This window comes from Ochotona curzoniae, unplaced genomic scaffold (assembly GCF_017591425.1).
Source record: "Ochotona curzoniae isolate NIBS_2020 unplaced genomic scaffold, NIBS_Ocur_1.0 scaffold_2453, whole genome shotgun sequence".
Lineage (NCBI taxonomy): Eukaryota > Metazoa > Chordata > Mammalia > Lagomorpha > Ochotonidae > Ochotona > Ochotona curzoniae.
The window spans coordinates 19,582,635-19,596,243 of record NW_024467094.1 but is presented as its reverse complement, the minus strand read 5'-3'; the positions used below and the strand labels follow the sequence as shown (position 1 = coordinate 19,596,243).

The 13,609-nt window shown below is 50.3% G+C and overlaps 1 protein-coding gene across 1 annotated transcript in view; it reads left to right on the top strand.

Annotated features, from left to right (window-relative positions):
- Positions 1-4,421, top strand: part of PIGW (phosphatidylinositol glycan anchor biosynthesis class W) — a 37,743-nt gene extending 33,322 nt beyond the window's left edge. Inside the window, exon 2 of the mRNA XM_041001880.1 lies at positions 2,454-4,421. Coding sequence (XP_040857814.1) covers positions 2,476-3,990 — 1,515 coding nt within the window. The 5' untranslated portion in view covers positions 2,454-2,475 and the 3' untranslated portion in view covers positions 3,991-4,421. The remainder of the gene's footprint in view (positions 1-2,453) is intronic.
- Positions 4,422-13,609: the final 9,188 nt, after the last annotated feature.

Genomic DNA, 13,609 nt, shown 5'->3' with positions numbered 1-13,609 from the left:
GTTCTTCCAGCTTCAGCTCCAGCTCCTGTCTGCTTTGCGGTTACCAGCCAAGCATTTCTGGAAAGGGTGTGACCACAGTGGGCAGAGGATTCGGTAATGAACGGGTGGAACACAGGGCAAGTGCCAACCTGATGTACGCTCCGCCTCCCACCCAGACTCAGTTTCTTTCTCCCCTAGGACAAGGTCAGTGGGAGGGCAGACACTGAGATTTGGGAAGGGTCCTGGCAGGACAGCCGATCCCGCCCCTATTCCTGGCACGAAGCTGGGACTCTCTGAACCGGCGTGGCCAGGGCTGTGATGCCGCTCCGGAAGCACCTGGTACGGGAAACCCACGTCCTTCCCGGGAAGGTGGATATGACCCCAGCCAAGGACACGGCGGTTCCTGATGCCTCCCAGGGTCAGCCGGCTCCTCCCAGGCCGAGTAGGGCGAGAGCAGGCGCCCAGCCTCAGCCCGCCCGCAGGGACCCTCCCCTGCCAGCACGCTGGAGAGTGACCAGGAAAGGTCCTTGCTGCGGACTAGAGTCAGGAGCTGGGCTAGCTTCTTTCAGGACACGACAGGGTCCCAAGGAAAGAGGAGAGGCAAACGGCTTTTTTGGAAACCAGTCTCCCCTACACCTTCGGGGTGGCGAAGGGCTTCGGATCTGGACTGCAGGTGGCACTCACCGGTCCCACGGCGCAGGCAGCCGAGCGCACAGCCCACGGGCGGGCCGCGTGAGGCGGCGGGAAGAGGCTGGGCGGCGCTGGGAAGGGGCGGGAGCGCCTGGGAAGGGAGCGCGGGCACCGGCGAGCGGCGGCCAGCCTGCGGCTCAGCCGAGACCCGGGGCCGGCGGCCGGCTCCTCCCCCGGGGCGGGGCGCGAACACGCGGAGCCGGGCGCACGTGGCCCACCCGGGACGCGCCGGAGCCGGCTGGCAGGCTCCGTCCCGGAGGAGACGGCTTCTCTAGCGTTAAGATAAGGGTGGCTCGGCAGCCTCCTGCGTGGTTTGGGGAGCCACAGCGTTGTCCGGGCCACGGGTTCTTTCAGAGGAGCTCATCGCGGCAGAATGTGGTGCATGTCCCTCAGACCCCATTACCCTGACAGGGGAGTGCTGTGAGGCGACAGACGGGCCCTATGAGGGGCCAGCCCGAAGCCGGCTCCCGCAAGAACCCAGGCTTTTTGAGTCCCAAGCCGGACAGCAAAGAGGAAGCGGCGACCTATGGGGAACGGGCGCCTCCTGCGCGGGCGCGCGAAGCTTCCCTGCCCGGAAGAGCCGCGGGCCCCGCCTCCGCCGGAAGTGCTGCTAGCCCAGCCGGAAGCCGCTCGCTTCCGGGTGGTCAGCGCGGCGTCCTGAGCCTCCTGGGCGACCACTTGGAACACGCGAGGCGTCAGGGCCTGGCGGAGCGGTGGCAGACGAAAAGGGCTCTTATTTTTAAAGATCAGCCGGTTACGGTGAGGGCTTGTTGCAGGGCCCAGACAGCCCAAAATGCATGTGTGCATTCATTTTGTAGATTCAGTGTGGTTCGTACTGACTAGCGCATTGCAGAGTACCGCTTTTCTGGCGTTGGCATGGGACAGCGCTGCAGTGTGACGGGTTGAATTACCTGCAGTGCCTGGATGTCGGTTTGAAACCCGGCTGCACCATTTCCCATCCAGTTCCCTGCTAATACTGCTGGGAAAGCAGTGGAAGATGGCTCACTTTAGCTCCTGCACCTGCGTGGGAGACCCGGGAGAGGTTCCTAGCGTCGTCCTGGTCCTTGTGGTCATTTGGGGAGAGAACCAGCGCGTGGAGGACTCCTGTCTCTGCGTGTCTATGTAACTCTGCCGGTCAGATAAATCTTTGAAAGAAAAGCAGCTACACCAGTATGTACCTCCATTTATGCCTCCATTTTATGTACCAGTATCTTAGCCTGAAAAATGTGCCTGGTTGAAAACCAGGAAAGGAGTAAGCTGAGATTCGGGTCACTGAATAACTTGGAATTTGTACCAAACTCGTCTAGCAGACCCCAAAGTGCCGATACTCACGCCTTTCTCCTCTTGCCTACATTTAATTGAAAGGCATGGTGCAGGCTATTTTCATGGCTGAGCTTCACAGCAGTTAGTACTATTGCTGTGTAACAGCAGTCCCTGTCTGGTGCTATTCTCAAGTTTACATTTCAAATTCATCTTTGTGTTTCTACCCTATGTTTCTACCCTATGTGTTTCTACTATACCCGAAGCTTTCTAAACAATAGCAGTCTCGTAGTGTTAGTGTGACGAGCCTCTCCTAAGGCATCAGTGTTAAAGTTCATCCCACAAGCCTTGGAAGGAGGAACAACAGGTCGCAGCTTCTGCTCATGGTGTGAGATCATTAGGGTGTAAAGTTCTGCTCTGGAACTTACGGATGATGGTACAGTCATCAGGTGTGTCAGTATGCCAGTTCCACACAAGTGTGGCTTTCCCCTGGTTCATTTCTTTTTGCTCTTGTTTTTTTACAGGAGGAAAAAAAATAAATAAAACATGTCTCAAAAGCAGATGAAGGAGGCCTTTGTGAGTAACCACAATGGAACCAGCGTGCTTGAAGTCACCCAGGGCTTGTGCTATCCGGCGCTCTGCATCCTCTGCAGGGGGCTCCTCATCATTTTCTTGCAGCTCGTGGGTTCTCCTTCAGATACCCGGAGCATGCGATTCTTCATTGACTTTGTCAGCTTCGTAGTTCCTATGGTGGCCACTTTAACTGTTTTGTCTTCCTTTATCATCCTGGAGAATCTCACTGTAATTCTCCTTGGGGCAGGGCTGTTCTATCAGATATATTGGAAAAGGACTTGCTATCCCAGATTACCTGTCCAGAAAATTCTTGAGAAGTTCTTGAAAATTAGCCTAGAATCAGAATACATTCCAGCCGTGTCTTGTTTCCGTGTAGTTAACAGTGTCTTTACTGCCATTGCCATTTTGGCTGTGGACTTCCCACTTTTTCCTAGAAGGTTTGCTAAAGCTGAGCTCTACGGGACAGGAGCAATGGATTATGGAGTGGGCGCCTTTGTTTTTGGAACTGCAATCGTTTGTCCAGAGGTCAGAAAGAGAAAATATTTGGATGGGTCCAGATTTTACTATTTTACAAAGTCCTTGTACTCTGTTTGGCCATTGCTCTTACTCGGAATGGGACGGTTAGTCATTATAAAATCCATAGGCTATCAGGAACATGTAACGGAGTATGGAGTTCACTGGAACTTTTTCTTCACCTTAATAGTTGTGAAAGTGTTAACATCATTGCTTTTGATTGTTCTCCCTCTAAATAAATCCTGGTTTGCAGCCATTAGCACTATTGTATTGTATCAGCTAGCCCTTGACTTTACTCCACTGAAGAGATTAATTCTATATGGCACTGACGGCAGCGGCTCAAGAGTTGGTTTATTTAATGCCAACCGGGAAGGAATAATCTCTACCTTGGGATATGTGGCGATCCACATGGCTGGCTTGCAGACGGGGTTGTTTGTGCTAAAACGCAGATCAGATACCAAATATTGGATAAAAACAGGATGTTGTCTTCTTCTGGCAGCCATTAGCCTCTTTGTATCTCTTCACATCGTTCAAGTAAACATAGAACCAGTGTCTAGAAGAATGGCCAATTTAGCTTTTTGTATCTGGATAGTTGCTTCTAGCTTGATCCTTCTTGGTTGTTTATTACTGGGTGATATGATTTTGAGTTTTGCAAAATTTCTGATGAAAGCAGCTCTGGTACCCTGTTCTTGGGAACTTATCCAGTCACCGACTACAAATAAGAAGCATGCAGGGTCTCTAGTCCCTGGAGCTGATAGAAAAGAACCCAGTTTTTGTTTAATCACAGCTCTGAACAAAAACCAGCTGACTTTTTTCTTGCTCTCAAATGTAACCACTGGCCTGGTCAATCTGACGGTAGACACATTACACAGCAGTACTTTGGGGGCTTTATTTGTTCTTACCTTCTATATGTTCACCAACTGTTTAATTATATACATACTTTATTTGCAAGATAAGACTATTAAGTTCTGGTGAGCAACAGGATGTATGCTTATTTGAGCAGTATTTTATTGGGAAAGAATAAATGAAAAGGTGCTTTGGAGCCCAGTCTCAACTAAATTTTATTATATATATAAAGTGTCAGGCCTTTAACTTCAGTGAGGCTTTAACTTCAATATATGTCCACAGCGCATAAACCAAATCAATAAAAACAATCATAACCTTGTGATTTGTTGTGATTTATTATGATTTATTAAACTGTTAGAATTTGGAAGATTGGAGAATGGGAAGAAGGAATTTTAGTTTCTATGTTAATATCACCTTTTGCCACTTTGTATATTTTCACGGTATTTTACAATGTTTATATTAAATGAAATGTTTATATTTATTTCAGTGTGAACTGCAGATTGTTAATATTTCTTTTCAGCTCTGTTTGAATCTTAATAAAGCCTGTGAATAAGAAAGAAGTGTTTAAAATCAAATGCTTAACATTTTATGAAGTCAGAAAACAGCATAAACTGGGTTGTATAATGTGGTTTACACACAATACAATGTTTCACTTTGGGACTAATTACAAACTTTTGGTACACTTTGCTTAGGGATACAATGAGAAAGTTTTCCTGCATTGGATAGCTACTTTCCTGCTTTCTTGCAATGTAGCAGGGGAAGCAGACAATAAGCAACTGTTATAAACCCGAAGATAAGGTTGCAGAGTGTCCAATCAACTCACCTAGTCAGAAGTCGAAGTGTTGCCACAGATGAAGCCAGGTCCTCCTGGTCTCCCACACTGCTGCAGGGTCCCCCAAGGCTTTGGGCTGTCCTCTACTATTGTCTGAGGTGGCAAGCAAGGAGCTGGATGTGAATTAGAGCTGCCAGGATTAGAACTGATGCCAATATGGGATCCTGGCATGTTCAAGGTGAGGATTTAGCCATTGAGCCATCATGCTGGGCCCTATTTGGCAGGTTATTAAGCCATTTGTACTTGCAACACTAGCACTGGGCTATCAGCACACTGGTTTGAGTCCTATTGATTCTACTTGTCATTTTTTGCTAATGCACCTGAGAACGTATGTGGACCCAGTCATCCACATGGAAAACCCAGCTTTAGTCTAGTCCACCCCCTGGTTGTTGCCATCTGGGGAGTGAGCCAACAGATGAAAGATCTCTCTTTTTCAGGTTAAATAAATTATTATTTAATTTACTTGAAAAAATTGGTGAGAGAGAGGAAAAGAGATTGTCCATCTGCTGGTTTATTCCCCAAATGAACATAATTGCCAGACCTGCACTGGTTCAAAACTTGGAGCCAAGATCTGCTTCCAGGTCCCCACATGGGTAAAGGGTTCCAAGGATTTGGGCCAACTTCCACTGCTTTCTCAGGCCACTCACGTAGAGCTGGATCTTCTGATGTTTCTGTGAAACAGCTGAGAAACAAACCAGTGCCTAGGGCATACTGCGCCACATATGGAGAATTATGCTAAGCCACTGTGCCAATCCCAAGTAGGTAAGTCTTTATTTATTTTTTAGCTCTGTTTTCCAGTAGAAATCCAGTTACTGAAGAAATGGCCATGAATCAGAGTGTTTAGATTATTTTTGGGAGGACTGGTGCTTTGGCATAATGGGTAAAGCCCCCTTTTAAGATTTATTTTTATTGGAAAGGCAAATATATACAGAGAGGAGGAGAGACAGAGAGGAAGATCTTCTGTCTGATGATTCATTCCCCAAATGACCACAATGGCTGGTGCTGCGCCAATCCAAAGCCAGGAGCTCTTCTGGGTCTCCCACGTGGGTGCAGAGTCCCAAGGCTTTAGGCCGTCCTCGACTGCTTTCCCAGGCCACAAACAGGGAGCTGGTTGGGAAGCAAGGCCACTGGGATTAGAACCAGCGACCATATGGGATCCCAGCGTGTTCAAGGCGAGGACTTTAACCACTACACCATTGTACCAGGCCCGGGTAAAGCCTCAATCTGGAATCCCATATGAGCACCGGTTTCAATCCCAGCTGCTCTTCCCACTGTCGGCTCATAAAAAAGTAGAAATCCTAATTACATATCTCCAGGTAACTGTGGCAATTTAACATGCTGTGGGGCCAGTGCAATAGCTCAGCAAGCTAATCCTCTGCCTACATCATTGACTTCCCATATGGACCCTGGTTTGAGTACCTGCTGATTCATGCTTATAGCCTGTGAAAGCAGTGGAAGATGATTCAAGTCCTTGGGCCCCTGTGCCCACATGGGAGACCCGAAAGAAGCTTCTGCCTCCCGGTTTCAGATCAGCTCAATTCTGGCCATTACAACTATTTGGGGAGTAAAGCAGCAGATTGAAGATTTCTTTTTCTTTTTCTTTTTCTTTCTTTGTAAATCTGCCTCTCAAAAAAGATTAAAAACAAATTTATTTAAAAAAAAAAACACATGCTGTTGGTTTTACTACTACATAAAACAATCCTAATACCCATCGATTTTTTTTTTTGGAAACACATACAGAGAGGAAAACCTTCCATCCACTGATTTACTCCCCAAATGGCCACAACATCCAGAGCTGAGCCAATTTGAAGCCAAGAGCCTGAGGCATCCTCCGGGTCTCCCACATGGGTTCAGGGTCCCAAGGCCTTGGGGCTATGCTTGATTGCCAAGCCACAACAGGGAACTAGACAGGAAGTAGAGCTGCCGAGATACAAACCAGCACACACGCGGGATCCCAACATCTATGCAAGGCTACCACGCTGGGCATGTACCCACCAATTTTGTTTTTTAAATATTTAATTATTTTTATTTTTGATGATTTTGACATAGTTGATTAGGATAAAAAGGGTCAAGGGCTACAGGAAAGTGGGTGAGACCACTATTTCCACATTCTCTTTTTCCTTCCTGCAACTGGCACGAGAGGGGGAGATAGGGGAGAAGCCACTCCCAGTCTCCCTACCGCCTCCATATCCTGGGATGAAACAGCCACCCGATGCCATCCCAGTGTCCCTGAAGTGGAGCACGCTCTGAGGGTCTTGCTCAAGAGGTTTTGATAGGGCCCAGCGCAGTGGCCTAGCAGTTAAAGTCCTTGCCTTGCATGCACAGGAATCCAATATGGATGCTGGTTCTAACGCAAGCAGCCCTGCTTCCCATCCAGCTCCCTGCTTGTGGCCTGAGAAAGCCATCAAGGACGGGCCAAAGCCTAGGGACCCTGCACCCACATGGGAGACCCAGAGGAGGTTTCTGGCTCTTGGCTTAGGATCACAGTGACCCACAATAACCCCCACCAGGCCCGCCCCCTGAATTGGTTCCCGTGCTTGCCAGTATCTACGACAGACTGGTCCAGTGTGTCCCACATTCTGTTCATACATGTCAATAAGCATTGCAGCCTAGTTCAACCCAACCAGCCCCACTATCCAGCTCATATGCCTGCCGGCAGGTACCACTCTCTATCTGGCCATACCTGGTTCTCATGCTCACCAGTCAAAGTGGCAACCCAAGAGGGAGGAGCCCACTATTTCCCTACTGGGCCCACTTCCACTCCTGGATCATGCACTCTCTAGGTGGTTCTACAGTTTAACTTGACAGAATTGCCCCCCATGCCAGCCTATGCCAGCTGATGCCGTGGCAAAGCCCAACCAACCTACATTCACTCTGACTTGTCCACGAACCAGTAGGAACAGTCAACCCAGCCTGGCTTCCTCCTGATTCAATTCACATGCAGGCCAACACAGCCTGCATGTTATAGCCCTGCCCATTCTGGCCTGCCCCTAATCCCAGCTAATGAGTATGAGTTGTGTCCAGCAGAGGAGCCCCATGCAACACCCTCTGTCAGGTTCACCCCCTCCCCCTGGGTCTCACGTGTGCTGGTTGGGTGCTGCATCTCTGTCTCACATGGCCCACTTCACCTCAGCATTTGCCAGTGGGTGCTATAGCCTGGCCCAGCCTCACCTACTTCAATTCCAGCTCACTCTGGTGGGGGCTACAGCCTAGTGCAGCCCAGCCGTCTCCCAGCCCTGGCATTCACGTTAACTGGTTTGTGCTGCAGTCTGACCCACGCTCTATTCTGATGCTCAGATTCACCAGTGCATGATATGAACTGGCCTGGCCTGGTTTGCCACAGACCTATGCCAAATGTATGCTGGTGAGTACCATTACCTGGCCTGGTCTGGGCTGCTCTCTTTTTTTGTTCTTGCACTTACCTGCAGGGACTGTGTGTAAATAGAGGAGGCCCCCAAGCTGCTCCATCAGAATCTCTCCCAATGCCAGATCTTGCGCACACCAGTGGGTCCACAGGCCAGTCCTACTTAGTCTACCTCCTGTCCTAGCCATAACAGTAGCCTTTCCTGACTGGCTCTCACCCATTCCGGTTCTTACTGTTGGGTGCTAAGCCCAGCCAATCTTGGCCCACACCCAGACACAGCTCACACAAGGTTCAGCAGTGGAAGAGACCTAGACCAGGCTGTCCTATACCTACCCTGGTTCTCACAAGCACCAGTGGCTGCTGGAGTCTAGCCAAGTCTGGCACATCCCAGACCCAGTTCACACTTGTGCCAAGGGATACTACAGCCATGTCCAGACGAGACCACATCCCCCACTCTGGCCCCGGCACTCACCAGTGGGAACCACAACCCAGCCAGGGTGTCCCCTTAGCTCCCTCACCAGGCTTGTTCCCAGCCACAGATCTCACATGAGCCAGTGGTTCCTCTGACCCAGCTTGGCATAGTCCCTCACCTGTGTTGGCCTTTGCCTTTGGATGCTGAGGCCTGGCCTGATCTGGCGAGTGATCCAACTCTCACTGGTGGGTGCCAACACCTGGCCCTACTCAGTCTGCTCCCATCCCTGCTCATACAAATCGGCAGATGTGACAGCTTAGTCCAGAATGACCTGTGCTCCAGCCTTGTTTCTGCACTTGCCAGTGAGCTAAGGTTTGCTCGGCTATACCCAATCTGCTCTCTTCCAAGACCAACCCATACACTTGCCAATGAATGCAGCTACCTTGCCCAGCTTGTCTGCCCCCCAGGCCTGGACCACATGCTCACCAGAGGGAGCTATGACCCCACAGAACTCTCCAGGTTCCCCCACTTGGCCCACTACCAGACCCAGATCTCACACATGCCAGTGGGTGTTAGGCCTGCCCCTCCATCCTGGTCTTTGTACAGATAGATGAATGTTGTGGCCTGGCCCACCTCACACCCTGTTTAGGATGCACATGTGGGTGCTGCAGCCTGGACCTAGCTAGTCTTTCTCCATCCCAGTACCTGTGAGTGTTGGTGGGTTCCATGGTCACACCTAGCTCAGCCCATCACTACCCCAACTCTTAAGTTAACCAGGGGATTTGTATTTCCATAGGGTTGATTGATCCTTTCAAATATTTATTTAATTGGAAAGGCAGATTTACAGAGAGAAGGAGAGCTATAGAGAGATCTTCCATCCACTGATTCCCTCCCCAAGTGGCCATAATCCAAAGCCAAGAGCCAGGAGCCTTCTCTGGGTCTCTTACACAGGTGCAGGGTCCCAAGGTTTTGGACCATTCTCCACTGCTTTCCCAGGCCACAAGCAGGGAGCTGGAAGGGAAGCAGGGCTGACGGGATTAGAACGTTATTTATATGGGATGCCGGCCCGTGCAAGGCAAGAACTTTAGCCACAAGGCTACCGCACTGGGCCCTGTACCCATCTATTTTTAAGGGCAGAAAAGAAAGTGATGATTGAGTTTAGGAGGTTGTGAAGTAGGACTTTAGCCCATATATGATCTTAAGAAAGTGACTCATATTTTTTAAAAATTTTATACAGTTATAAACTCAGGATTATCTACCACAAATGTCAAAGACAGCCAGTTTTATTTTTATTGAGCATTATGACCAATTGGTTACCAGAACCACACAGAAACAATTTGCTCCCTACGACCTTACCTTGGCTCTGTGAGAATAAAAATCCATTCTGTTTCTTTTAAATTGAGGTGGCATGAAGAATTATATATCATATAAGCCTGACTTTTCTGGGCCTTAGGAAGAAAAAGAATCGTATTTCTGATGATAATTTTTCATAGTTTTAAAGTTAATATTTTAAGAGTTAATATTTTTCATTTGAAAGGAAGACTTTAAGAGAGCGAGAGCATGCCCCTCCATCTGCTGGTTCACCATCCAAATGGTTGCAATGGCCAGGGCTGGGCCAGGCAGGAGCCAGGAGTTTCATCTGGCCTTCCCACATCAAAGTGCCCAAGCACTTTAGCCATCCTTCACTACTTTCCTAGGAGCATTAGCAGGGAGCCAGTTAGAAGAGGAGTAACCAGGTTCCCAGAGTGGTAGCCTAGTGACTAAAGTCCTTACCTTGCATGCAAGGGTATCCCATATTGGCACCGGCTCTAATCCCAGCAGCCTCACTTCCCAACTAGCTCTCTGAAGCCTGGGAAAGCAGTCAAGGACAGCCCAAAGTCTTGGGATCCTGCACCTGTGTGGGAGACCTCCTGGAAGAGGTTCTGGGCTCCTGGCTTTGGATTGGCTCAGCTCCAGCCATTGCGGTCACTTTGGGGAATAAACCAGTGAATGGAAGATCTTCCTCTCTGTCTCTCCTCTTCTCTATAAAATAGACTTTCCAATAAAAATAAATAAATCTTAAAAAAAAGCACTCTAAAATCTAGCAGGATGAAAAGCTTCTGAAAATTATTATTTTTTAAAGATTTATTTATTTTTATTGCAAAGTCAGATATGCAGAGAGCAGGAGAGACAGAAAGATCTTCCATCAGATGATTCACTCCCCAAGTGACCACAATGGCTGGTGCTGCACTGACCCGAAGCCAGGAGCCAGGAGCTTCCACCGGGTCTTCCTCATAGGTGCAGGGGCTCAAGGTTTTGGGCCATTTTTGACTGCTTTCCCAGGCCATAAGCAGGCAGCTGGATGGGAAGTGGAGTTGTTGGAATTAGAATCGTTGCCCATATGGGATCCGGCATGTTCAAAGTGAGGACTTTAGCCGCTAGACCATGGTGCCAGGCCCTTGAAGATTATTTTTTAGTGCATAATTTTCTAAACATTTCCACTTTATAGTACTGATTTTTAAAAAGATCTATTTTATTTTAATTGTAAAGGTAGATATACAGAGAGGAGAAGAGACAGAGAGGAAGATCTTCCGTCCAATGATTCACTCCCTAAGCAGTTGAATGGTCAGAGCTGAGCTATTCTGAAGCTAGAAGCCCGGAGCCTTTTCCAGGTCCCCCATATGAGTGCAGGGTCACAAGGCTTTGAACCTTTTTTTTTTTTTTTAAGATTTATTTATTTTTATTGGAAAGGTGGATATACAAAGAGGAGGAAAGACAGCGAAGAAGATCTCCCATCCAATGGTTTACTCCCCTATTGGCCACAATGGCTGGAGCTGAGCCAGTTGGAAGCCAGGAGCCAGGAGCTCTTCTGGGTCTTCCACATGGGTGCAGGGTTCCAAAGCTTTGGGCCATCCTCACTGCTTTCCCATGCCACAAGCAGGGAGCTGGATGAGGAAGCAGGACTGCCGGGATTAGAACCGATGCCCCTATGGGATCCTGGTGGGTGCAAGGCAAAGATTTTAGCTGCTAGGCTACCGCGCTGAGCCCTACAGTACTGATTTTTATCCCTGTAGCACTCATGCTACCTCCTTCGGAAAGAGCAAAATAATTAACACACCATTCTCTTTTTAGCCTTACACTATCTATTCCCTGAATGTCTACAGCCTGTGCCGCATTTCTTAACACACCTTAAAGTGTGCTCAGGCAGGGAGAGCAAGCTCAGGTGACTCAAGATTGTTGCAGTTTCATTTTATTGTATCCTGACATCTGGCTTTGACTGCCTTTGCAGTCCTCTAGGTAAACACAACCTTCTTTGCTATTACCTTGGCATGCATTCAGTCATAAAACTAGCACGTATTCTGATCAGCTGAGCCGTATCCTTCTCCATGTTCCTTACCAACTCTAATACAAAGTTTCAAAGGTTTCAGGATAGTCACCAGCTCTCGCACCACCCTCACAGGAGCATCTCTGGATTAGAGAACCATTGCTGCCTCTTTTCTTGAGAAGCTTTACAGGAGACACAAGGTTCTCTAGAAGCCATCAATACTTTGATCAGGTGCTCCCCCGTGCCAGGTGCTGCATGCACGTCCCACGGGCTCACCACCCCGCTGTTGTGCCATCCTACCATGGCCCACAGGCATCCATCCTGGCTGGGTAATCACAGCTCTGGGACTGAACAATGCTTCTTCCAAGCTTTATTATGTCACCTGCTCAACAGTGACCACACAATGTCCTCGGTCAACATGGCTACAATGGCACTCTGGGGTTTTCTGCTGTTGAATTTCTAAGCTTTCCTGTGATGACCAAAACACTTTTTCCAAGGTCAGTGTCACAGCCCTGGCCCACTCTACCAGGAAACATTGCTCCACTGTTAAGATCAATCAATTCCAAGAGCAGTAAATGGATTTATCTTTAAAATCCTCAAGGCGTACATGGGCAGAACTCTTCTCGGCAACCATTTTGGCTTTACAGCGGGCCTCTGAAGCCTTCGAGGTAAGCCCTGCGCACCTAGCAGAGGGCAGCCTTTACAGCCGCGCAGTCTCTCGGGAGATGGCCAGGGGGAAGGCCTTTGGCCTGCAGCAGGACTTTATCAAGTTAATATTAACCAAACCCCCAGAAGCTCCTCTGGCTAGGATATAGGATCCACTTTCCCATTTGCCTCTTAAATTGTCTGTCCCCTTGGCGGGATTGCAACGTCCACGACAGATCGGGAATTACTCAGAGGGTCCACTGCTGGGGCGTGACACGGTTCCAGGGTCCTTGTCGTACATCAGTCCTCCCGCCGGGGAAGGAGGATTAACAGGCCTCTAGTCTTGGACAGCAAGGCTCCAGCTTGCCTCTTACCCCTTGGTGCCGGCCACCGGCGCTCTCCCGGGCCTCCGCTCCCTATCACTTACCCCAGTCCAGCTTGGGGGGCGACCGGCCTGGGGCGGCCCTCAGTCAGCTCGGCTCCCCTCGCCCATCCCATCGCTGGAGCGATGGCTCCCAGCCCCTGGCGCAGGAGCAGCCGGCCGGGGAAGGGAGGTTTCGCTGAGGCAGCCCTATTTCGGATTAATTGGGGTGGCGGTGGGGGGGGGTCCCCAGAACCTAGAGCGTGGCCACTCGGCCGGCCCCAAGGATTTCCAGGGCCCAGTCTCGCGAGAGGAGGCGGGACCCGGCCAGCGTTCTCAGCCTCTCCGTCCTCCCTTCCCTCCTCCCTCCCTCCCCCACGCCCCGTGGCGCGAGCGGCTGACTGAGCCTGGAGAGGAAACGGCATTCGGAGCCGCGCTCCCGCCCAGGCCGGCCCCGACGCGGGCCTCGTCAGCCGGTAACGGGGAGCAGAGGCGGGGGTCAGGGAGGCGACCACGAAAAACGGTGAAGGTCAGAACCGAGCAGGGTGAGGAAAGGGTCTGAGCCTTTCCCACCCCACCACCCTCCAGCCCTCCTCCCGGGGACTCTGCAGAACTGAGGCGGGGTCGACCCCTCCCAGGGGCGGGGTCGCGCTGGGCAACTGCAGCCCTGGGGACTGCCTGGGCGGGGCGCGCCGAGGAAGCAGAGGTGGAGAGGGAGTGGAGAAGGGGGTCAGCTAGCTGTGGGCTGGAGGGCGCCCCGGCGGCCGCGGCGGCGGGAAGCGGGCGGGAGTGGAGGTGCGAGTGGGTGGGTGGGGGGGGTCCCCGGGACT